Genomic DNA, 27,176 nt, shown 5'->3' on the forward strand with positions numbered 1-27,176 from the left:
GTGTAATACGGATTGTATTACTTTAGCGAAATAAAATAGCCGCGTAAGAATAAACGAATAATGCACATACACATGTAATAAAATCAAACATATTATTGCTTTGTGCAACACTTTTTTACATTACATTAATTGTGAATAGTGAAAGGATTTTTCATTCTTTATGATAGATATTTTTTAAATGTCTCAAAAAGTACGCGTTACAGCTTGAAAAGTTTTACGAACAATATGTGTGCGTTGAAGTGTCACATTTAACAAAACGTCCTAACATTGTGTAGCCAAATACGACTGCGATAAACTAAGTAGAACCCAAGTCTCGCGCGAAAAGTCAATGTCGCGATTCCACGATATTTCCCAGTATTTTCCACTGCCAGGCATGCCGCCAGGGTTAGATGATAGAGCACAAGTAGAGGAGAACGTAGGGTAAGAGTGAACAGTAAGAGAGAAAAAGAGAACGATAGAAAGAGAGAAATGGAGTTGGAGAGAGCGAATGGAAGAGAGAGATTGAGAAAGAAAAGGGTCATGGCATAGGGGAGAGGGTGCCGTGCGAGAGAGGAAAAGAGAGTTAAGCCTGCAGGCTTGCAGACAGAGGCATCAGAGCAGCGGCGGGCAGCGGTAGCAGCAGCAGCAGCAGCAGCGCGGCGCAAAGCGAAAGCAGGAGGGAGACAGGCATCTCGCCCTTCTTTTGTCCCTGGGCTTCGGCCCGATATTGAAATGGAGTCGTTTGAGTGTGAATAATTTGCTTTGCCCGGGCCCACCCCTCCACCGCCGCCGTCGTGCCCGTCCCTCTCCTTTGCCGTTCTCGGCCCGGCGCGACTACCACCGTGATCGGCCCCCCGTGTACCCTCAACCCCCCTTCGCGGCCGCCGTCAACCCCTCTGCAGCAACGCCGCGTTATTTCGCGTCGCGCCGGCGAGAGTGGTGCGTTTCGCGATTTCCGTGGTCGCGAATCGAGCTCTTTTCCGCATCGTCTTCTGTGCGAGAATCGCGCAGGCAGAATTTTCGGAATATTACGCTGGTGTAAAGCAACAGCGTCCGGATGCTGCCGGTCTTATTAAAGACCTATTTGGTCGGGAAGATTTAAAAATAGTGTTGCATAGAATCAGATCACATTTAAGATTACGTATATTTAAAAAAAATATGAGTAATATATTATTCAAATACTGCAGATTTTAAGAGGACCATCACAAAAAAAATGAAAATATGTAATGTTATAAGAATCTAAAGAATAAACTTAATCCGTTTTCAAAAACTTAATTCAGGAATGCAATTTAATTATTTTCTTACGACAAATATGATTTATGGCTGAGAGCACCTTGTGATTCGTTTGGTGATCTTATTCATTGAAAATAGATTATAGAAGTTATTATTATTTTGGCCCACGCAGGGCCAAACGCACGTTTAAGAACGTGTTACCAGATACATTATTAGATTCTGCCTATCATAAAATTTGACGCAGTTTCGATTAGAAGTCTCCTTTCGTACGATGTGACACCGATCGTAGAACTCGTTTCACGCACATATGCACGCATCTCGAGGTGAGGTATTGGTCATTATAAATTCCGAAGTATTGTCTTCGATCGATCGATCGAGCGACCCTGGTGCATCGGGCGCGGAACATTTCGTTCCTCATCTCTGACGCTGGTCAGATCGGGTACACCGATGAATTGATTAGCGCGAATCATCGTCACGCGCCGCCGCGACCCGCCAACGAAATCCGCGTGTGGAATGGCCGACACGTACGACACGCATGCCACGCATGACGAGCCGCACGGCTGGAGCTAAAATTACATCGACGTAATCGTCGCATAACGCGGCCTTGCTCCGACTCGTGAAATATGTTAACTACCCGATCATCGGTCACGGGCGATGATTGATCAGATGAGTCGAAGGCGCTTTACTTAAAATTTAAACGGTGATGAGAAACGTTTTTACACAAAATGCTTGCTAATAGAAATGTTTAATAAATGCATGATGTTCTTTTCGTGAATTATAACGAGCTTAATCTGCATAAAAATACCTGAAAATGTTTTTCGTCAACAACGTGTAATAATAAATTCTGTTTTTCAGCCAATTTTTATTGGATTTTCTTCAGCATCTCACTTTTTTTCGAAAGAAATAACATATTTGCAATAGTATTGCATGAAAAAGTTTAAGAGGTGCGTCTTGAAAATATTGCACGGAAAATACTGATTTGCGTACGTTTTACTGTAAAACGTTGCAAAAGCGGTGAATCTCCGGTGTAGCGAATGCGAGCACGCATTCAATCCTTTTTAAATTTAATCGTCGATAGGACAGAAGCGCGATTTCTTTCGCTTTGTGCGGCCGGAACAAACACAATGCGCGAAAGGCGGAGTTCTCTCGAAGCCAGGGAAGACGAAGAAGTCGGCTGTACGTTGAGCATTGAAGAGCGCCGCTTTTGTTGAAAAGGCGCCCGCTCGCCGACAAAGACGAAGGTGAACGCGCGCGAGCGACCGGATGATGAGCCAACAATGATCGAGGATTCATCAGTCTTTTAAGAGGCCAATGTCACCCGTCGACTGGCGGACGCGCCGCTACTCTGGGCGCGTATCCTCCTTAGACATGCAGAACGCATACGGGACATCGTGTATATAATACACCGGCGGCGGGCATCGGAAATCAGTCAGCCCGTCAACACAACCAGCAAACCACTAGCGTTCAACGATGAAGGTAATCATCGATGCGTTCTATGCAATTTATTCAATTGTTAGAACGTGAAAAGTTTGCAATTTTTGTGCAGAGATAATATCAAGCTAACTTTCTTCATAACCGACAAATATTTAGCTGACTAATTTGCTTTTCAAAAATTCAGATATTCGTCAGTATCGTTCTTTTGGCCTCCGTGGTCCTCGCCGAGCCGCCGAGATATCGCCAGCAACAGAGACAGTATTACTTCGCCCAGCAGCAGCAGGAGCAGCAGCAGGAGCAGCAGGAGCAGGAAGAGGCCGGCTCTTACCCCGCGTCCGGCTGGAAACCAGCTGGTCCCGCCTTTAATCTCCCTCAAAGACAACAACCTCAGCAACAATATGGAGCGCCGGATACGCCCCAGCAACAATACGGAGCACCAATCGCGCCTCAACAACAAAACGGTGCACCGAGCGCGCGTCAACCAAAATATAGGGCATTAAACGCACCTCAGCAATTTGGAGCACCAAATGCGCCTCGGCAGCTATATAGTGCGCCGCAACAGCAATATGATGGTCCTCAGCGAGAATACGGAGCACCGGAAGAGTCTACGACGACTGAGACTTCTAACACCACCGAGGAGGAAGAGATATCTACCGTTCAAGGCATCAGTCAGTCTGAGGTAAGAGTAAAGCGTGAAATTTATCTTGAATTATTGTTGAAATATTTAGTGTCAAAAATCGAGGTCCAGCGAGAAAGACGGCTTTTAGCAAAACTATAAACTTTAAATTAAAAAATCTGTAATCAAAGGGCAGTGCACAATATTTGATGTACATTGAATATTTTAATAATCAGATATTAGAATATTATTTGAAATAATACATACATAAATTTTGAAGAAAATTCAAACTTTATGTTCATATGAGTGCGTTAAAACAATAGTGTTGAAATTCTAGTATTAATTAAAGTGAGAATAGTTTCGTTAAGATCGTTGAAAATTCCTAGTCTTTTGTAAGTCTCGCATGTTACGCGCACGTTCTTCAACTTCTCGCGACATTACGTAACAAAGATTTATCATCTCGTTTCGGAAAGAGAACGCGGTAAAATATCGAGTTGGCATGTGAGCCTACACGGAGACGGTTCCGTAGAATTTAAATCGGTACTCTAAGGCTCCTTTTTTCCAATCTTCAACGCTCGTTCGTTCTCGTCGTTTCTCCGGCTTGTGCTAACGACATTAGTATTCGAGGCATCGTTTACTTTCGATCGCGAGTCTCAAGCACGTGTGTGTCCGTACCAAATTCGAAGACTGGCGTGACACAACCCATAATGCATTCACCCGTGATTCGAGGTCGTCTGCGAGCCTACAATGTCTTCTATTTGGCGGGATGGATAAAAATAGAGAAATCTCTTGTTGTCGAGAAATGTTTGTCAACCGAATGACTCGTTTTAACACAACGTAGTTCGCAAATTTAATAAGTAGTTTCCATGCAAGATTTTGCATCAATTTTCACTTTGCGATATACGATAACTTACGCCCTCGAAGATTTTAGAAAATTCTGCTACAGAATATTAAAGACAACAAAGAATAAATTTTGGCGCATATGTTTGCCTTATATCAATAACATTCTCTTACAAACCCAGTGCTTTGTAATTAAAGCGTGTAATATGATATCAAACACCGGAGACAGAAAACGATAATATGAAGATAAACAATTGCACAACAAAATATAATTTTTTCAGTCCGAGCCTGTGAATGCAGTAAACGAGCTTGAAGACGAAGACGAGAGTGAGAAGCTCCCTCAGCAATCCGGAGAGTATTACGTGGCCCTTCCCGACGGTCGCCTCCAACGCGTGCGGTACATCAGCCGTCAGGATGTCGAGGCCATGAAGTACTTCGCCAAGATTCGCGCCGAGAATGTGGAGCCTCTTCGTGGACCGATCTACGCGTACGCGCCTCTGCAAAAATTGCAGGTCGTGCCAACTAGTTTGCAATTGTCCGTCGCCCCAGTCGCGCCGATTGCCTCTGTCGCATCTGCGAACAAGCCGCAGAAATTCGAGATCGAGCCCGTAGCCGCGCAGGTGCAGTACCAATACGATAACCCTTCGAGCGTAGTGCCTTTGGCCAGCCCCTTGAGTAGCTCCTCTTACACCACCTACACAGCAAACTATCAGACACCGGCAGCCAGCGACTCTAGATTTCTTCTCACTTTCCAGTGAATCCAATCTTAACGCAATACATCTCTTGTAAATTGCACTGTACATGTTGCATAGGTTATTAAGCGCACTCACAATTAAACTAAGTTGACGAAGTAATAAAGCTGATGACAACGAAACTTTCTCCATTATACTTTCCTTCTGCTTATAAGACCACCTTTGACCGACTGCTGACACATTACATGATCATTATCGATATACAAGTTTTGACAAACTTGTTTCTCATACATTTATCATGAGTGTAATAGCAGCAAATTCCGTGGAACGGAAACTAAGTAATGAATAACTGAAAGTTCCGCAGGAATGTCATGTGCGTACGAAAGTTGTTTTAATCGAGATATATTTTTCCAGTATTTTACAGCGGAATTGCAATTGAACGAGTTTCTTCAACGCGCAATCGTGAGCGTAGACATAGATGTATCGGTAAAAGAGAGAGAGAGAGAGAGAGAGATATCTGTTGGCATGTAGACGCGCCTAACCGCAAAATTCCAGAAATTTAATATCTCGCTTGGCGCAACCAGCAGCAGGGTTGGGCATTTCATAAGTTCACTCCGACACAGCCAATCCCCCAACCGAATTCTCCCAAAATTCTACAACCAACGTTCCAACCCACTCAAACACTTCCTCCTCCTTTCCCGTTACGCTGTTACACCGCGCGTCCCTCTTTACTATGTCGACCGGTGCGCGTCTTGGATGTTCTTTGCCAGTGAACCATCGAATTTTGAAGAAAATTCTAGTAAAACGTTCACACGACCGTTTCTAGGGCTACGTTTGGATCGCGTTGCCGTTAGGCCTGAATTTGATTTTGCAATCTTGTGGATTTGCAAAAATTTCCTTCTGTAATTGGGACAAACACTTTCACGACGTATTTTATATTGATTCATGCTGAATTTAGATCAAAAGATACGAAGATTTACAAAAAAATTACCACTTATCGTGCAGAATAAATTATATGAGAAACTGTATCAGTCATACTCATTTTAACATTGAAAGAAAAAATTTGTAGTGTCTTGAAAACAATGAAAAACGCAACTTCAAGCCGTGTGCCGGCTGTTCTCTCCGGGCATCAGACATAATTATGCGCGGCAAGTTAACGGGAAGTTTTAATTAAGATCCACCGGCAACAAACTGCTCTTACGAATTCAGCGGGGCTATCGTTCGACGGCTAACAAAAGGATATCCTCCAGCAATCGCCCCTCCCCCTTCCCTCCATACCCATTCCCCCTGAGGAAGCTCGAACATACTCGTTGAGACTTGGTCGACCGGCGTAATCGACCAACTAATTAATCCGGTCAAGCGGTCAAGCCCAATTAAATTCCACTAGTCGGTCGAGACGATTGTTCGAGAGCGCAACGGGGAAATCTCGTGGTAGACAAGTTTCTTCGTTGGAAACTTGGCTTGCGAGACGACGCGGTCTACTCCTTCTGCGCATTCTTTCGGCCTTCTTTTACCCTTAGGGCCACCGGAAGCGGGAGGGAATCGCTTTGGAAAACAAAGTTTCGCCCGGTTTTCCACTCGCCGCTCCACGCACCACCGCCACTCGTCGTTTTCTCGCTTCTCTGCGCTCCGTCAGGCACGGAAGCGTCCCCGAGAGCCAACCAGCCGGTGCAACCCTCCTTCCTACGGGATATTAATTTTTCGGCAAGTTGCCGCTATCTTTTCGCCTGGCGCTTCGTTTTTCCGTGGCGATTTCGAGCCCGAATCGAATGCCCGCACATTTCTCTCCTCGCTTTTGACCCTCAGTCAGCAACTTGTTTTTCCATTGCATATAGTGTTTCAGTATTACCGATGATATTTCAAGAACAATTTTCTTGATTAATTATGAAAGAGAAAATCCTTAATAAAAATGTCACGGCTTAGTTTTTGACTTATACAAATGATAAAAAATGAAATAAATATATTCCATTACAATTTGCATTCAGTTTGAATTATTGAAAGTAATTTTTTCATTACATTCAATTTTTTTCTAGAGCGTGTTCAAATTTTTAGGAAAATCTCAGATAATCCTTTGGTACATGCAAAGTATTGAGATAAAAAATCTACCTCCATAATTTTTTCATCACTCAATTACGTCGACGTATAAATGGGTTTTTTATGAACCTTATAATATTTCGCGATCTCTCTCGTTAATCGCATTTGCGCTAGTAACGCGACGCGCCGTTGAAAGAGAGAGAATTAGTTTTCATAGTCCTAATAAAACGCGTATTTTTATCGGCTCTACAGCTTACTTTTAATTTTATGCAGTGTTATCTATTTCATCGAAATAATAATTTAAAATCACAAAACAAAAGAAGCAGTGCTTTAATAAACAATATCGTACTTAATCTATTGCCACAATTAATGTAGATGTACTGACCGTCACTCTGATATATTTTTATGAAACAAACACCTGAAGTGTAAATATATATAGGGATAAAAATAAAAGATAAATTCAAGTAAATAATTTTTTTCCCAACACATGCTGCTATTTTTAAAATATTATTCTAGCAAACATCTTTACTCTAGATTGACAACTCGTTCGTGGCGCGGCAGAGGAGAAAAGAAATAGCTCGCCGCGAACAGTCCTGGCCGATTCGCGAGGAACAAAGGCTCCGGGAGGCGCGGTTGTGAGAGACGATAATAATTTCGGAGCACCTGAGGAGAGGCCGCGACGGAAAAGGCGGAGGAGAGGGACGTCAATAAAAATGAATTAGAGAAGGAGCAAGAACAAAGAGGGAGAAACCGCGACGAAGAAGGGTAGGGTAGCTAAGAAAAGATGCTGGAAGTCACACAGGGGTGACATCTGGTCCTGCGGTGGTGGTGGTAGCGGCAGACGTCGATCCATTTCTACAGGGTTAGCTTTCTCGCGGTTTGTGTGATTGCGGAGGTTACGGAGGAGGGTAGTGGCGACTCGCGTGTATTTTCGCTTTTGTGTGTGTGTGTGTGTGTGTGTGTGAGCGTGGACACACACCGCGGGCCGTCCGTTTGTTTGGTCCGTGCACGGTGCCAGATTAAGAAAATAGCGGGAGGCTCCCGCGGCGCCGGTGGGAACGCGGCCAAGCCGATGTCCTCCTCAGGTTCTCAGGATTCGCGAGGGAAGAAATACGAGCGTTTCGTGCATCACCGGTTCAAAACAGTTAGCTTTAGGTGGCAATAGAATTTTGCACTGTGACTTTGCGCTACAATAATGTAATAAAATTCGCGAGGATTGTTTCACGTATAAAGAAAAGTTTTTTTTTACTTTTACATGCTAAAACCACCAAAAAAAAAAAGATAATGTCTTTTTGAATATTAGACATTTTAAAAATAATAAAACTTGTTTTGTCATATGTTGTATAAAATTATAATAAACTCCATAACATTTATTTCTAAGCGCTCTTTGTCTTGTCTGCAATTTCAAATTGTTTCGCGCTCTTCAAGCGTCTTCTCCTTTCACTCGAGGATTCACTGTACGACCCCACGCGGCGCGGAGGGTCGCAAAGACAACAATAAAAAATGGAAAAACGGCGGAAGGGAGAAGGAGGAAAAATACGTGGCTGCCGTATATGCATTCTATACGAGAGCGCACTACCGTCGACGGTGATTGGAGATCCCCCGTCGACAAGCATGTCGAACTCTTTTCGGCTCTTTCGAAGTCGGCACCTGCTTTCGCTCGGTCGCAACGACGACGATGACGGCCTTTGTGATCCTTCCTTCTTCTGTCGGCGTATCCCTCGCAGTTTTCACGAGCTGCATATATCGCGCGCGGATACGCGAGCTTGTGTCTATATATGTCGGTGCGTTCGTGCAGCGTCGGTGAAACGAACGCATTGCGTCACAGGGCATGTCGATATTGAGTCGAAAGAGGGGTCTCGACTGAAAACAATGAGATACGCTATGACGAGAGAGAAGTCGCTTTTTGATTAATATCGTTGAATTAATAGGAATTCAATGGAGAAAGGGAGCACGGTGTCCATAGACATTATTGAGCCAGCCAGGAGTGTTTCGTGGAATACAGACTGCGAATATCAACCACCATTGAAATAAAATAAGATTATAAATTTAAAAATCCAACTCTTCACACTATTTTTATATTAACTTTTACTCATAATTATTTTGAAATGATAAAAGTCTTGAAACAATTGCTCTTTCTAAAACTATAAATAAACTGCAATCAAAGATATTCGAATTTTAAATTAAAAGAGCGTTCGGAGAAACTTTCCTTTATAAAATGAAGAATGTATGACTTATGCCGCTGTTTTGCCGAGCGGCTCATATTAGGTCAATCGCGAAATAAAATCATATGAAATTCTGCACGCATGAGGACCATAATTCAATCGATGGATAGCGCGCGATAGGCGTGACTTTGCAATGCTAAAACATTATGCAACATCAGGTGACTGATCGGCGAGCAGCAATCTTGCGTAATTCATTGTTCGTCACGACTATATATGACCATATGTCGACATATTTTCTCTTATTTCCATAATTTTTAATATATTATTTCACAGTATACATAGTGTTAGATTCATCGAATATTCTTTTAGTTACGTATTTAGATCAATTTTTCTTTAATGATAATTTGACTAAATATTATTATTAATATCGCAATAACACGAAATAAAAAATTTTGTTTAATTCATCCAATTACGCAATTAATCTAACTCAAACATTTATAACTTAATAGGAATTATCGAATGATTTTATATAGAAATTCTCTTTGTGCGATTATTTTTAAATTATTTAATTCTTTATTATCGTAATATCACTTCTGATAAGTTTGGCTCTCGTAACATTTTTCTAAACAAACATTCAAACATAATTTTAATATTTTTGCAAACCTATGTATGTATTTCTAAAGCTATCGTTTATTTTGAAGAATGCTCGATAAACTGAATGCAACTTTGTATCAAATTTTGACGTCGTGAGAGACGCGATAAAACTGTGAACGAGCCTCTCGACTCCGAGCGACTTGTAACGAATTCCGAGGGTGCGTTTACTGTAGTTTGAATTCTTATACGGGGTGTCTTTCTTGTAAAGCGAAGGCGGTTTGATCTCTTACCGCCATGCCCGCCCATCTAACTTCGTGAAAACGCGGAATTTAGATTCGACGCCCTTTATACCAAACGCATCTCTCGCAGATATTTCCTTACTTCTTAAACTTATTTTACACACGTATATAATTTTACCCATCTTGTAATACAGAAAATATATCAAAATATCTTAAAATTAAAATTAGAATAAAATTACGAATTAGGTTTAGAATATCTTATCTGTAAAATTGGAAGTTATTTCATTTTTATGAAGGCATTAAACGCCAGATATAAATAGGTGTAATCAAATTCGCAGAGTCTATAATTTTCATATTAAAGATTAATCTTCGATCCATTATTTTTGTAATTAACGATGGGATTTTATCACAAGGCAAGATTTAGGTGGTGTAAAAAGAGCTTTAGACACGGCGCGCGTATCTCGGCATTATTCATACACTCGTCACGTATGCGAGTTCCCCCTGCTTTCTTCGTCTCTCGCAGACGCATCGGCGGGGCGAGTAGGTACTCGCTCGTGTGAACGTTGCCTAAAAGAGCGTCGGTCGACGTGTCACACCGGGGGGTGGTTCGCTCTCTTTGTGTGTAGTGTGTATATCGATTGGCATTACGAGGCAGATCAGTCAACCCTACCCGTGTGTCTCGTCGAAGGGTCGAAGGAAGTAACGTGCGAGGAAAGAGATCTCCGCCTTACTGCCGTCCTCCCCCTCCCTGCCCTCCCTTCGCGCTTGCTGAGACACTTTGTCACCCTCTCAGGCATCACCCCCGTCCTCCTCCGTCCCGACGGGCCGCCGGATGCTGAGGCCTACGAAGTCGAAGTGACACGTGGGGGGAGAAAAACGCGTCCGCAATTAGCGTCTCTTTATTCAGTCTCTTACGACTCATTGGAAATCTATAAAAAAAAAAAAAGGTGCGTCGGCTCGACGTAAGCGCGACACCTTGGGGTTTAAAATCGATAGATCGGGAACTATCGCCCTTATCGTTCTTATTCCACTTTGTCACTCTCTCACGCGTTACCCCCCTCCAACAGACGACGGCGAGTTGACGGATGCTCGCAAGGTTGAGCGGAGTTACAGGAGAGAGGGGGTTGCGAAGAGAGGAAGAACGGGAGCAAAAGGGAACTTAACCCTCCGTTAACCTTCCGTTAAGGAATATGTCGATAAACGATGGAATATAAGGACGAGATATAAGGGACGTAGAATGAAGATAAGGATTCAATCTCACATCAGACAGACGGTGCACCGATACGGAATGTGCAAACATTAGAAAACAATATTAGCTACATTTCTTTTATCGTATTTCTGAGCAAAATGTTTTTTCTATATTCTTTAATAAAAATATAGGATCATTAATATATTTATTGCTAGGTCTATCTACTTCGGATCTACTTGATCTTAGCCGCAATCGATATTTATTCCTGGATTTTTCGCTCGCAAAAACGCCGATAATTTTAACATATATTTAAAGAAATCAAATTACTTATTATTTTATCGTATATGTGTATATTTTATTATTTTTCTTGCTTTAATATTATGTGTTCTGAACTATGCCATAATAAAGTTTACCACTGTACGAATTTTGGCGAAGAATTTTGAAGCTACCAGAGATTTTATCGGAGCGGAAGCGTTGAATTCGCGACGCCGGCCATCGCAACGTGCGCGCCGCATCTGTGCGCTCTCGCCGCGTTCGAAGGAATTTCATCTCCAGATTCCGTTACATGTTTTGCGAACTGGTTCGATCGCAAAAGAATTTCTCCTCGATCGCGGTTTCCGCGTGCGGTCGAAAGTCCGTAATGGCGAGACCGCGAACGGTCCGAGCGGAATGATTTGCGCGCAGCACACGCAGGAATTACAAAACCGAAGGGGGAAGACACCCTCTTCCACTCCCACCCTGTTTACTGCCCTTTTCCTCGCTTTCTCTGCCTCTCTCTTGATACACGTGTGGTGCACGATATACAGGGTGTTTACTAATAGGCAAGTAGTTTAGTACATCGAAATACTACCTGTATTCAAAAATAAAATACTTTTGTATTAATTAAAATTTTGATTTTCAATTATTTTTGTATGGTTGGTTGCAGCCTTAAATAAATACAATATTCTTTATATAATTTCAAACCAACTTGGGTTTAACAGAACTTCAACTAAAAATTTGTCCTTTAAAATATTTAATTTAAAAATTATAAAAATTAGAAGAAGTAATAGTGATCAATTAAAGGCAAAGTAGAGAAAAAATATTTTGTTACGTTTTTCAACGAGAAATTGTTCTATTTATCAAGCATTTGTTATTGAGCATGCTGTATCATATGTATTGTTTAGCTAACATTTCGCTTTGTAGAATGCAACATTCATGCATTTTCCCACAAATGCTAGGAATTTGCAATATATTGGAAAGTTAAACCTTTCGCTGCAAAAGATACAAGCATGAAAAATATAACGCGTTTACACGCGTGACGATATGAATTCTTTTTTTTTTTCTAAAACGTTTTGCCGCAAAATTTTGTGCGATTTTCACCCAATACGAGTCAACAGCCGAAATTTCTCGTATCGTCGCGAGTGCGGTGAAGTCGATATCGCACTGGCGATTTTGCACAGTGAAATATCGGGCACAAAGGGGATTATGACGATTCGATCCCGGGGATTACCTCCGAATACTATCTCGGACGCGATAGGAGGGAGAGGATCGGCGTATTGTTTTCGATACGCAAATCTCAACAGGAATTTGCGCAACTGGCACGGAAGAGAGAGAGGAGAGATAGAGATAGAGCGCCGCTGTACATTATTAATCGACACACCTTTAGTCAGCGGAATCTAAACGTCATGCCGCGTTAATTTATGGTTCATTCCGTCGTTTAAGCAAATTCATTCCTGGCAGCTTACCATGTATCGCACAATACCGTATAAATAAAGATTCGCGTAAATTAAGGTCTTGTGTAGGAGCGAAAAATGCCGATCGGAAATTTTAATTAATTGAATCTGATCGACAAATTGTTCGTCAGACTTCCGATCTTTATTTTATGTTTTTGAGTAAGTTGCGTTGATTTTATAAAATCTTCACAAAATCGTAATTACATAAATCATTGTTAAATTAATTCCCAACAAAACTAAAAGTGCACGAGTACTTTTAATTTATATATCAGCAAACATCTCCGAATTACAATAAAAAAAAAACATTTAAGAAATGATTGCAAAAACGTGAAAAGATCTTACAGTTGATGGAACTAAAAGAAAATTTTAAATCTCGAAAAATCCGCAGAAGAGAGGAGACGCGGTCATAATATTTTGTGTAGCGTAATACATAACGACTGACCATCTCGGTTTCTATCGAGCGTGCGTCTCGAGCGTGAGTATCTCGCGAGGAAATAAAGCGGAAGACAAAGGGGACAACGTGACGCGTTACGCGAGCACATTGCGTTGCAACGCACGCCTACTGGCGCGGCGGATAGATAGGTAGGTAGGTAGGTAATCCGAGACTCGACGAGAGGTCAGCCTTCGTAGATTGACGGACGCGATAAATCGAGCCGCGGTGACACCGAGGCTCGAGTGACGCGTAGCGAGGCGACGCGACGCGACGCGATGGGACGCGACGCGACAACCCACTGACCTGCGAATCCAATGCATAGAGTTTCTCTCTTGCGTGATCTCTCTCTCTCTCTCTCTCTCTCTCTCTTTCCCTCTCTTTCGCCATGCACTGTGGCAATACCAACGTGCACACTCGTATACCACCGGGGAGAGAGAGACAACCTCATAAATATTCCTGTTTATACGTCACCCATGTAATGCCGTGCGGGGGTGTGGTATCGAGCACTGGAATCCTGAAATAGAACGAAGCAGCATATGCGTCTATGACGCCCGCCCGATATATCCGGGTCGGAGCATGGTTGTGCGCACCGGGAAATCTTGGTCTATCGAATTTCAAACTCGATCGTAAAAATGCAGCAGCGTCGGAGGATTTTCGATCGAGACCACGGCTGTCGAGACGCGCTGAAATGCTGCGAAATAGCCAGAAACGAGAAGAATCGCGGTTCGCGGTCAAGTTGAAAGGAAAGACGCGATGGCACATTGTATTAAATGCAACTTTCCCAACGCGTGTGAAATCTCACGGAGATTATTCGTTTTCAACAAATTTATCTCGTTTAGTTTTAATGTGAACGCAACAGTTTTAATGTGAAAGTTCTCAGATTTAACCTTTTAATTCCTCTTAATTTGTTCTCCAATTTTTTATGTAATACATTCACTTGTCTCACTGATTACCTGAGTAATCAACAAAGTAACGGTAAGATTTAGCTTTTGTTTTTACACTGCAGTAAATAACGAATGTTTACTTTGCTTCAACAAATTTAATGTAGGCGTCAAAGAGTTAAAAAATTAACACTACACTTTTTAGAGGAAGTTGCAACGTGGATGATGCCGCACAGGTACAACCTTAAGAACTGGGAGAACCAGCGAAAAAATGACAGTGACAATAACAAAGACAACAACCAGAACGGAAACAAGTATAGACCGCATTGTGCCAGCCGGTGATAAAAGCTGTCGCATCGCTGCGGCGGTGCGCATCTACGTACCAAGAGAAAATTCAAGAGAAAGAAAAGCGAAGAAGGCGGTAGAGAGAAAGAGCGAAAAGGATGACGGATGGAGATCGGGTTCGCGAGATAAAGAAGGCCGACAATAATGCCTTCTTCGGTGCACCCTCGGTCCCGGTGGTAGCGGGTGCAGCAGGCAGCTATTATATTGTTTTACCTCTGTATCTCAACCGGAGATCAGCGAATATGCCGCAGAGAGCTGAATATGCGCGCGCCTTCGATCAGCAGACGAGAAAACCCGGAAGAAGGGACTCGCAAGGGAGACTCACCGCGGACGGAGTACGACAAGGGCGTTTGTGATAAAAGCACATTGGACCGCCGTATACGTGCGTTGTAGAAAAATTGAATGCGCGAGGTTCCATCAAATCCAAAACCAATCATTTTTATTTACTTTGTCCTCAATTTTATATCCCAACTGATATTGTTCCAAACTCGAACAAGAAATCAAAATCATAATTATAATTAAAGTTCAAATATCAAAACTAAAACTAGAACTGAAGGAATCGTTTAATCGATGCGATCGTAAAATTAACAAAATTAGAAATAAATTTCTTTATGCAATGTATCTCCTCGATTAAACTTTTTCTACTTTATACAAATTTCATGTAATAGATTGCTGAAAAGATTCAGCATACAACGTTTCATAATTGACTGTGGAAATATTGACGTCGCATCAGTAGCGAAAATAATGCGCCGGTGATCGCTGACTTTTTATCATCAATGTACCATTGCTAATAATGCGCTCATATTGCCGCATACACGGTGCATGTATCAGCGATATTAAAGTCGCAGAAAGGCATTTGAATCCTCGTGTTTCCTCTGCAACAACGCCTATTCGAGGTCTAGAGAGATGAAAAAACAATGCTGCAACGACCTGAAGCCCTTTCGTTTTTCGATTACGATGGAGACTCTTTCCCGCGCTCTCCTATCGTCTCTCGACCTCTCTTTTCTCTTTCTCCCTCTTTCTATGTCTCCCCCACCTGCTTATACCGTACTCTCGCCACCCTCTGGTGAAATTCTTCTGCATGCCTGTACTTCGTCTCGTCTCGCGCAACACGGCACAATGCAACCCCGGGACGCATTGTGGATCAGTCTCACTAGATATCCCAGTGATGTCGACAACACGACGACTATGCGCGATGATATCTAAGCTAGCCGACTTGGAGAATGTTTTCTGCATAACGTTTCGAGAACTAACGTAGAGATGAACAAATATGCGTTTGTTCGATCACTCGATGGCACTCAATAATACATCAGAAAACAAGAAACTAGTATAATTATTCTTATGCACAAATGTTTTACTACTTTGCTGTGATCGTAAACTACAAATTCAAAAGATAAATCATCCCTTAAACTAGTTTAACAATATATATTAGTTAAATTATCATAACTAGATCTGATTTAAAAAAATTATATTTGTATAAGAATATCTTTTCAAGAGTTTTTCACAGTTTTTTGCAAATAAATCAAAAATATAATTTTAGCGTAATTATGTATTTTTTATTATCAGACACTAGCAATAAAAAATAACGTTAAAAAATTTGCCAGGGTGACAGAATTACTTTTGCTCTCAAGGCAACTACAGATTTTTTCTTGGTATTAAAACCGTTTCAAGGAAAATTAGTTCTATTGATCTATTTTCCGTAACTCGTTAAGGACGTTGAGAAATGAAAGTGAGGAGTAACAACAGAGTTTTTTACGATCAACGACAAAAATAAAAAAATATGAAAAGAAAAGAAAAGTACATCTGCGCCCTTGCTGGTTGGGCTCTATCTCGCGAACTCTTTATAGAAAGCGCGAAGAAAGTGTGATAAACGCGACGTCCCTTCTGACACAAAGGTATCGACGTTATCGGGAGAACCGCTGAAGACTTAAATAACTCCCTTTGAGGAGCGCGTGTACATAAGAGAGTGCTTACAATAACGTTGTGACGAAGGGTTTACTTTAATATGCGTAACGAATAATTAACGAATGTTGAACGGCAATATCGTCTCGTTAAAAGCGAAGATTGTATTGATGAGTTCAATTTCCGATGCTACTGATACGAAAAAATGTTCTTTCTATTATTGCAAATTTTCATTTCTTTATAATTTCAAAAATAATAGTTACTATAAAAAATCGCACATTCACTCACACGAGAATGGAACATAATTAAAAAGAAACGGATAGTTTATATTGCACGAAATTCTTAACGAAAGATTGAAACGCCGGGATTCTTTCTGAATTTAATGCAGATTTTTCTAAAAACAAAATGTGTTATATACGAATCAGACCAGATCGAAAAATCTCTTATCGGGGCGAGCGGAAACAAGCGGCGCCTGCAGCTCGCGCGATGATTGCGCCGTAATCTACTTTCGCTTTGCTTTTTCGACAGACGGGGGGTGGTTGCTGCGTGATTGGCCGGAGGCGTCGTTGGGTCTTCCGTTTCGACCGACACATCGACAACAGTCGAGATACTTAGAGAGGATACGCGCGGACGAGATAGACGCCCAAGGAGAGATAGAGAGACGTTGGCGGGAGGGTGTGGAGGGTGAAACAACCCTCCTGACACGGGTTATCCTATAAACGGTTACCCTATGCCACCCCCGCAGCAACGCACCGATAATCCGGCCCCCGGGGCCCGCATGCGGTTGAACGCTCGCTACAGTTACCATATTTGATTGTGTGCCCCCTTCCTCAACCCCTTCTACAAGATTGGAATACGAATAATACGAAATAATATGCTGACTAGGAGTTGCCTACGATAGTACGTTATTTGAAGAAGTATGTAATATTATTAATGATGTTAACAGATAAATCGTAAATCGTTTTGATTATGTTATTAATGTAATTGTCAAACGAATAATCAGTTCTATAATGCTATAGTGTGTAAATGGTTATACATGGTGATAATATATTATCGATTCATATATAATCTGCTGATTAGCACTTCAATTTCTAACAACTCTTTATAGGGCGACTTTTTATGATAAAAGACTAATCGGCATACTAATTAATAATTGTTCGATATTTCATGAAAGTATAATTATGATAATCAAACATGCATATTAATAAAAGATCGTGCGAAGATGATGCCTTTGTTATTGAGAAATAGTTTGTCTGTTTCCAAGAATTCCAATAGTTTTTCTAAATAAAGAAAATATATTAAAACTATAAAAATTTCCATAACTCAAGTTCTACAAGAAATTCTTAAATATTGCAAAGAATTTATCGATTGTATGTCATTTAATCAGGTGATGCATAGTATCATTGTCTCATCCGTCGTGCGAGTGAATAATTGCAAATAATTGCGAATTTTTCCTCGCGATTGGCAAGACTCGTAAGACAAGTAATAAATAAAAAATTGAGGGAATTGTTTTTTCGTTGCGCCTGACGCACCCCGCGTCGCGGCGGCAACGGAAAGCGCGGGGAAAGAAGTCGCGCGTTTGATGTGCCGCCAAAGAGAACGCGCGCAAGGGCAAGCAGGGGAGGGAAACACGCCGTCGGTGGCGGAGTAGTTTCGCGTGGGTTGGTCGGTCGACTGCAACCACGTTTCTACGCAACCCCCTACAACCCCCGCCATCCCCGGCCACCACTCGACCCTTTCTGTCTCTTTCTGTCTCTCTATCGCACGTTTGCTGCTCCATTCCGCATTTCTCTGTTTCTCTACGTTTCGAGAGAGAAGACCGCGCTTAAACGTTACCGGAAAATTATTACCGGAAAAGCGTTGCACACATGCGTGTGGCGAACCGCGGGACCCACCGACGGAATTACATTGATATTAGTATCGTTTGGGCCGACAGATTAATTAATTAAAACGCGCCCCTCCCGCCCGCCGCCTGTGGCTACTCCGCCACACACGTATTTGCGTTTCACACTAACGCTTTAACGCAGACAAGAATATCGTGCGCCAACAATTGTCGAAGGCTTTTGTCATGCATATGAGCGAAACCTTCTGCTATATAGCTTTGGTTAAAAGCGCGGAATTTGTTTTAATAAATTGCGATTCTTTTGAATGTTTAAGTCACATTTCTAAGACGTATTGAAAAAATGTTTCGTCAAGATTGCAAAGAAAAAATTTGCGCCCGCTGGAAAATTATTATTATATATAGATTATTGAGAGATGTAAACTTACCTTTCTTCGCGTGCAATATGTCCGCTGGATCCGGTGGTAAAGAGGTGCAATGGCTCGGACTCAAACTAGATTGTATCGACGAAAATGGGCTTCCCGCGCTCGACGGATACCTAAAACAATGACTGTTCTTAGCAGAAGCACGCTATAATGAAGTAAGATTACACTACGAGGATTAATCTTGCGTGACAAAAACGAAAATTGATTAAAAAAAACGTAATCTTACTCTACGTGATGTATTCTTAATACAATCGATTATTTTTGGATCTTCTTTTTACGGCAAATAAAATAGAAAGTTAAAAAACGTGGTATAAAATTATATTTCTTATCATTGAATCAGAATGCATTTTCTACGTAATGCCATTGTATATCAAGCACCGAATATATCTGCCAATGGGTGTTAGTTTTACCAGGGATTGGGACGTGGCCAGCCGGTGGTCTGCCCGTTTAGTAGCCTGAGTTTATCGTAAACGCTCTCCGCCGGACTACCGGCACCGACGCCAACTCCTACGGCGCCCACCCCTTGCTGCTGTTGTTGCTGCTGCTGCCTCTGCTCCTTTTGTGCGGCCAGATTCCTCAGTACCCTGTTGATCGAGGATACCTGCAAGCCAAATGAATTCCTCGATGTATAAAACAGGCTAATCGTAGCAGGCGTAATTAGGTGAGCGTGCAGTTATTATACTGCGCGCTTAACTCACTGATGTATGATACAAGTTGCATTTCGTGAAAAGATCACACTATTAATTGACAATGATCGGATGAAATCATTGTGCAGATTTGTAAAAAAAAGTAATCGTTTTAAGTTAAAATTCTGTTAACTCTTTCGCTGCGTACAACGTATATATACGCCATCGAAAAATAATCTCTCAGTTGCGTAACTCAGCATTTCCTGACACTTCACAAGAAAGTGTATTTCTCTTCTCTTGATGTTTTCGTCTAGTTAATTTCTTTCTCATATCTCGAATTTTTAAATGATGTCATAAATGTCACAAAGAAAGAATTTTTTCCCGAAAACGCCTTTGAAGTAAGTTCTGAAAAATGAATCTTGTGTTCTTTCTTCCTCCGTGATATCGGATTTATCATAAACGCGAAGTGTGCGGAGAGAGTGATGCGAAGATTCTCCGGAAAGGAGAAAGAGAAGCGCGGAGGCACTTCTGCCCGATGAAATGCGACGAGAGCGGTAATTAAAACGATGCGGTGAGCGGCTGCTGGTGCGGCGCGCTACACGAGGAGAAGTTAATTACCTCCGCCTTCAATTATATCCGTCTCCGCGCCACTCCAAGGGGACTTGGCTTCTGCCGATGTAAGTACGCACTCGCGCGTTTGCGGCGCAGCGCGCGGGTTAACGCTCTTGCGCACACTCCCATACCAAAATTCGAGAATTGCTATTAAACCTCTAAGTGCGCGCCGCAACTGATGCATACTGATAACGCCACAGTGTATCGTGTTTGATACTCTTGTGATGGAAGATTTTAACAAGGAATCTGGGAGAGCAAATATTATACACAGATACACATATATATGATTTATATCGTTCATTTTTTAATTCGATTAATCAAAAATTAATATTTAAATACTATTTTTTAATTCTTTCTGCTTTTTCTACTTGTATCAATAAATTACAGTTTTATCCAATGTTATTCAGTTTCTTTAAAATTGTTTTCTACACTACATTCATCGATTATTTAATTTTCGTTCGTAAATAATTTTGAAAATAACCTACTTGTGTCAAATAGAAACAAAAGAATTAGTTTATGTTTACAATATAGTGTGTATGAGCGATCCAACTATTTTGCGCATGTAAGTATACACAAGCGCAATGAAATATCTACGTGGACGAAGAATTTACGATCTTCTGAGCGACGAGGTCGCTCTTTTTATTTTCGTATCTTTTATTTGTCTTCTTCTGCGGACTGCCTTTGCCGCTTCTGTCACTTACAGCTCGTATAAATTCTGACAAAGCCATAAAAGAATTCTCACGAAACTAAAGCGGTATGTTCTTCTGCTGCCGATAGTTTCGTAATTTATTCCTTTGCACTCTTGTACTATGCCACGCGCGTCGTGGCAAGCGACGTCGCATTAAGAGCGTAGTAGAATGTCGAATTTTTCAACTCCACCCTTTCGCGTCGTAAAGAGTATCGAGAATTAATGTGTCCGCGAAAGTTCTTCCTGTACGCCGACTCGCTTGACTGCGAAGTGGATGCGAAATTTTGAAAACAAAGTGTTATATCTTCACATAGATACATTAGTTAATAAATTCGTTACCAAAGTTAGAATAAAAACAACTATGGAAGAATTTGTTATAATTATTCGCGCGCGCGCATTGTATCTTGGTTATATTTTATTGCACGCGCTGGATTAGAAAGCAGGATGAGAAACACGAGAAATCGGATGCTGGAACGGTACCGGCGACAGAACGCCGAATCGGTCATAGGAGATACTCGTTCCCCAGGGTTTGTTAGACCCGGTGTCAGGGTTCCACGGCTTTGAAACGAGCTGACATCTCGGACCCACCACTGGAGCGGAGCGTCATCCCCCTCGGCGCCCACGACGGCCACCACACAACCACACGATCTCGTCGTGTCTCTCCGCCGCTGACACGAAAGAGACGTCACCGCCACTCTCCCCTCGTCTTGTCTCCGACACTGATGTCCAAAACATCCTGCCTTCTCGTTCCTCCGAAGATTCAAATAGCTTTCGTCAGTAGATTAACAACCTCCGTGATATAAGAGAGAGAGAGAGAGAGAGTTTGAGTAGGTCAGTAGACAATAAATTGACGCGAGATTATACTTAAAAGTTTCTGACTTTAAAATATATTGGAATAATTCAAATGCATAGTTCCGTGAGAAAATATAATAGAAAGTTACGCAATGCAAAACATGTTTATTTTTTAAATTATAGCTATCAAAGATCATTCTTTTAACTCAAGTTGATAAAAATTGAAACAAATTTCTTTCGAAATAAACGAATAAATTTGAGAAAGATGTAAAAAATATTACATAAAGCAGAAAAAACAATATTTGTTTTTCTTTTTAATATTATATCAATATTTTGATTTCAATGATGTAAGATTCTTAGTAACGGATTATTTCACTTCTACGCAATTAACGGAGCGCGGAGATCCATGCAATCTTCTGAATTAGGCAAGTCGGTTCCTAGACGATTCCAAACTGCGCTTGTGAAGTTGGCCGATGTCAAAACCGATTCACAATGAAAAGTCGTTGTCGCGCACAAAGAAGGTACTTGGCGACAATACCAGGAACCCGACGAGCGACGGCTGCCTGTCAAAGGACAATCGGCACCTCGCGCGACATTGAGTGTCCTGTTTGACCGTTTTTTGATTGACGTCAACCGCAAATATCGTACTGGTTGCTTCTCAACCACCGTTGCGATATATTTACGACGTGTGTCACCCCCGTCATTATTCGTGGAGATCGCTATTGCTCTGGAAATCGATACCACAATGGATCCGCTTTTGTGGCGAGCCAGGCAGGCACTTGTGAAACTGTGAGGTATCGAGACATTTCTTCCTTGGACCGATCTTGAAGAAGGTTTTTCTAGATCACTTCACTACCGCGTTAAATTTTAATGACAGATTGTTTGCTTTTAAAGCAGTCTCTTCTAAAATAAGTTTTAAGAGTGTAAACAGGAAGATCGTTAACAAAGACGGATTTTTCCTTTAAATTTAAACAAACCTTATCAAAATGTAAAATTTAAAAATAATTCCTCTCAAAATTATTCAGTAATAAAAATAAAAATTTTGATATTTTAATCAAAAAAGATCGGAAGAATAAAAAAAAAAAAAAAAAAAAAAAAGAATAAGCAAGAGCTCGCACGTTTTATAGGCTCATCGTTGACAATGGGATTCTCGATTTTTGCATGGTTACAGCGCCGAGCAGCGTGGTACGCGAATAGCATAAAAGGAGCGTAGATATTATCCTCCATCCATACGCGACGCGCACAAAAGCGGACACGCGGCGAGAGCTTAAAACGTGGCGCAAGAGGAAGAAGCCGGCATCGGATCGATGAAATTAGCATGAAGCGTGAAGAGCTCGAGGGTGGTCGATCTCTTAAAGAGGGTGCTGGATAGAGACGTCATAATATTACTCTCACGCGACACTTCTACGATAGTTGTCCAGCGGGAAATCTCTTTTGCTCCAAAAATAATGATATTTTTAGTAGACCGCAGTTGAATGAAGTAAAACTTTTCGCATAACTATTTTTAAAGACAACGTAAATTAATTCAATAAAATTTGATTAATATTTAATTATTTAAGAAATTTTTAGATTTGTTTTTTGAGCATCTAAATGATGTCTTTCGTAAAAAGCTACATTTTATAACATGTATTGTATCTCGAATGAGTTGCATAAAATCTAATTTTAGCGCTGCAAGTCGAATGCACAAGCAAAGGAGAATTTTTAATCACCATACAGACAGACTCCGCGATATTACAAACGACGCAGAGTCTACATAATAGTGCGTATATTATCTCTTAACACGTAGGAACTGTTCACAGAGAGTGTGGCTGCAATTTTTACGAGTGCTTATTCGCGGTAGTCGCGTATTTCCTGCCCCGGCTCGTTCATATGTATGTACGAGTCGAGGGTGTTAACCGTGAAGAGAGCGGAAGAACACGAGGGTGCCACAACTTTCTCTTTTCCTCTCCATTCAGACTACTTCCGTTATCCTGGGGGTCCAAACGAGCCCGCTATACAGCACGGTTTTATTATCATGAAAACATCCTGGAAATAATAGCCGGGCGATTCGACACGTGTAATCAGAAGCACTTCATAAAACTTATTCAAAAGTTACAGAGTATACTTGGAAGAGATATAAATGTAGTTGCAAATTCTTCTCAGTTGTATAAATACATTGAAGGAATACAACTTTATTGCTTCTATTTTACGAAAAAAAAGAAACGTGAAAAATAATAAATTTTAATAAAATTTTTATATTTTTTTGTTAATGTTACATAATAATAAGTTGTTGATTTCCACATTAAAAGAAATATGCTTTTTAGTAAGAAATACGATTTTATGATTTTTCAAAAGCGCGTCAAAGACATTGCAATCTCTTATATATTATTAATAAATTTATTTGTTATGCGAGTATTGACTAATTATATTCCCTTCTTGCACTTTCAGATGCTGAAATAATGAGATTTTAAAGAGAAGCGTGTCGCGTAGCGTCAAAGCAGTGATAATCGGCTTCTAACGTGAATGCAAATGAAGATGGACAGCGTTATGAAATCTATGATCTCCATTGACACGGCGCGTTAATCGGGACTTACATTACTCGCACATTATATCTCTGTGCTTCCTGCACGCGTGTTTGGTATTTGAAACTGGAACTGTGGGGGTGCGAGGATACTTCGGCACGTGCTGGCGATATCCTGCGTACAGAAGCCGCGTATGCGCGAGTCGAAAGTGAGCAAAATGCCATAACCTGTCATTAAGCCACCCCTCTGGATCGCACGACGATCGAGGGTGCAGAGGTGCGGCCCCGCACGAGCATCGAAATCACGGGTTTCACACTCGGCTGTATTCTGTACCAAGATAATGATAGCGTGTCGCGTTGTACCATTACGTGTAACCGCCACAAATTTTTTTTGTGGCCACAACTTTAAATAAGATTTTTATGATTGGACAGTAGTTTGGTAATTTTTATAGATGTCTAGGCATCTACAACGGTTGGCATAAAAAACAAGAAAGACGCGCAATTTCTCGGCGATTATTCGCAATTACAATTGTGACCAATTCGGAGATTTGAAAAACAGCAGTAACAGGCACGCCACGCGTCGATACGGGGATTCTAGTATAAATTCTGCACCCTCCGCAATAGCGCAACGTTGTCATACAAAGAGTCACCGCCCTAGGTCGCGTGGGAAATTCTGCTGGGATCAGATCGGAGACGAAAAAACTAGGAGAGAGACGGACGATCGTAGAGGCTGACATCTCTATTATGTGCGTCTATGACAGCCGCGTTAGCGGGCCCCAGTTAATTCGATCTGATAACTCGAAATATTCATGTCGCACCTTCGTTCGTTGGGGCGAATAATAGATCAGTGTGTGTGTGTCCTCTCGATCGCGAATATTATACTTATGAATATCTCTAGCGTCATCTATCTCATTATTTCATCTTATAAGAATTCGAAAGTTGTTCGATAGTTTTATGATTAAAAACATGATTATCAATATTGCATATGTACACGGAGAAAATTTTCGATATAAATTGCGCAAACGATTTTCTGCTTTAAAAAGAACAAGATAAAAATATGCAATATCATGAAAAATCTCGAACTTCACTTGTTTTATCTATTTCAAATCGAGACAACTCTGCGAAAAAATGCGCTACTTATTTAAAGATAGTAATATAGTTTAAACTAAAATTTTTTAATTAACGGTGGAAGATGCAATTTTATTATTACCTCCTAAATCAAAAGTTTGAAACACAGTGGAATAGCATAACGTGCTACGAGGTGCGAACGAGGCGCGAAAGTATCCGAGCCAATTCCAGACGACGGAGACGATTTTACCCCGGTGTATCGTTATCTCGCGAGCCATTATTCCAGGAGTTATCATAGTCGGTTTGATTTATCGCACGAACCGCCAAGAAACTTGGTGCGATCCTAGCTCCACACCGTGGATCGTATTCCAGCAGTGTGGTGGAATATTATCGGTCCGAAGAGGGAGAGTAGCGAAAGATTAGCGCTAGGCAAGATTGCGAGATGGACGAAATCAAGTAGAAATGTACACAATGAAAAACGCGATTGCTGTATGAAAAAATTACACGATTGTGATATGATAAAAACTGCGTACTACAGTAAAAATTATGACTGTAATAAAAATTGTAAATATCCTTGTATGGTGAAAAAAACAATTGTAATTGTTATATAATAAGAATTGTAAATCATACGACACAAATTACAATAGAATGCACGAGGGAAAGACTTATCGACCAAACACATGTGTTTACGGGCAGTCGTGTGCGCAGATAGCGAGAGAAACAAAAGAGAGAGAGAGAGAGAGAGAGAGAGAGAGAGAGAAAGAGAGAACGGAGAAGAGTCGAATGGTCGCGCGCGGGCAAGATACAAATTACATTTAAATAGAAGCCGAGAGGAACGCGCGGTATTCGCAATTTAAACAGAAAGAGCCACGGAGAGAGCGAAGCGGGCGAGAGAGAAAGAGCTGGGAGTGGCGTAGGGGCGATTCCAAAATACGGCAGCGGCGGAAAAAGGACCGGGGGAACGAAGGGGAGAAAGAAGCGCACAGGCAGTCTTCCATCCGCAGGAGTAAGAGAATCGGGTTGGCGGAGCGGAGAAGGGGTGTCTGATGCCACGTATAATCACAGCTTTTAATCTGGAACGGTCGAGGGTAACTCTCGGCAATACGAGGGCTACCTTGAAGGCGGCGATTCACCGCCGCCGGTAGCGTCCAAGAGGGGCACTCAGTATTTAGCGGCGCGCCGGGGGTTCCCTCGGATAGCACGGGGGTGGCGTGGACGCCACGCGTCACGCGTTATTGCCTCCTCTCGTACGAGTAGCCCCCTCCGGTTTCTTTGGACTCTTGCGATTCAAGACCGAACGATGGAAGCGTTACGGAAGCGAGGACGAGGGGGAGATGCTCCGGTTTGGCACAGAAATTGCCACGTGGCCTATTTTTGCAAAACGTTTAACGAACCTGCCACACGTGCGCCGATGAACGTTTTACGTAAACCCAATCAAGACGAATAGACGATTGGATTTAGAACTATCTGCAATATCTTTTGACGATTAAGTGACGTTTGCAATCCGTGACTGACGAACATTTTTCGAAAGAAGACGGCATTGGAAATTTTACATTTTGTGTAATTTCGCGAATATTTAACGAACTGGTCACGCGTATCAAACCGATCGAACGAAGAAAGATTCCGAATTGTCCGCACGATCTCGATGTTCAACATGAAACGGACGATGATCGATCAGATGGCTGATAGCATTCGAGTAGCATGGCGTAAAGAGAGGCACGGTGCAAAAGGACGACGAAGAGAACGGCGAAGGAATCTGGCACTCGCGGGGATACCGAGGTTGTCGGAGACGCGAGGAGAAGAAGGCAAGACTGACGAGTAACGGACGCAGAGAAATGCGGCAGTTCTGAAAAAAAGAAACTCGGCCACGGAGAGAGATCCTGGCGTCTGATAGTCTCTGCCGGGAGAACGCGTGGAGGACAATCGAGACCGGGAAGGCTGAAAGTCGATATCCTTCGGCCGCGTCTGGCCGTGTATAAGTCACGTAGACGAAAGTCGTTCGCGCGGGGCAACGATGAACGCGCGATGTAAGATCGTCGATCGCCCTGATCGGACGGGACAGCCGGTGCACGGTGGATGAACTCAAACAGCGACGCCGGAGCGCGGTATAGAGTTGCGAGAGCAGTCAGCGGCTAAAATGACGTTAACTGCTCCGACAGAATTATTCCCCGTGATTCCCCCCTTCTTCATCCGTATATATTTTTATTCAATCTATCAGCCAGAAATAGGTACAAGGTTTCTGTTCGGCATTTCTACCGCATCAAACAGTATCGAATAATATTATAAATAATTAGATTTGTTTGATTTTATAACTGGAGAAGACAGCTGATTCTCTCG

The 27,176-nt window shown here is 41.8% G+C and overlaps 2 protein-coding genes across 7 annotated transcripts in view; one reads left to right on the forward strand and one right to left on the reverse strand.

Moving 5' to 3' along the window:
• The window catches only part of LOC105676114 (paired box protein Pax-6-like), an 84,540-nt gene that overhangs the window by 14,910 nt on the left and 42,454 nt on the right, over positions 1-27,176 (reverse strand). For all 5 annotated transcript variants that reach the window (XR_010890304.1, XM_067355414.1, XM_067355413.1 and 2 more), the window contains 2 exons: positions 18,964-19,154; positions 18,557-18,666 (listed from right to left, as the gene is read on the reverse strand). Coding sequence is in view for 4 of the 5 variants with exons in the window: in XM_067355414.1 (XP_067211515.1) it covers positions 18,557-18,666; positions 18,964-19,154 (301 nt within the window). In the remaining variant the exon portion in view is untranslated. The remainder of the gene's footprint in view (positions 1-18,556; positions 18,667-18,963; positions 19,155-27,176) is intronic.
• On the forward strand, positions 858-5,651 carry LOC105676112 (uncharacterized). 2 transcript variants are annotated; one of them, XM_067355420.1, is made up of 4 exons: positions 858-1,912; positions 2,068-2,688; positions 2,831-3,325; positions 4,384-5,651. In XM_067355420.1, the coding sequence occupies exons 2-4, from the start codon at positions 2,683-2,685 to the stop codon at positions 4,858-4,860; spliced, it is 978 nt and encodes a 325-aa protein (XP_067211521.1). In that variant the 5' UTR covers positions 858-1,912; positions 2,068-2,682; the 3' UTR covers positions 4,861-5,651. The 2 variants fall into 2 exon arrangements, with proteins under 2 accessions (XP_067211521.1, XP_012229165.1); XM_012373742.2 differs by having other exon boundaries at positions 858-2,688.

The sequence above is a fragment of the Linepithema humile genome, chromosome 5, assembly GCF_040581485.1.
Source record: "Linepithema humile isolate Giens D197 chromosome 5, Lhum_UNIL_v1.0, whole genome shotgun sequence".
Classification (NCBI taxonomy): Eukaryota; Metazoa; Arthropoda; class Insecta; order Hymenoptera; family Formicidae; genus Linepithema; species Linepithema humile.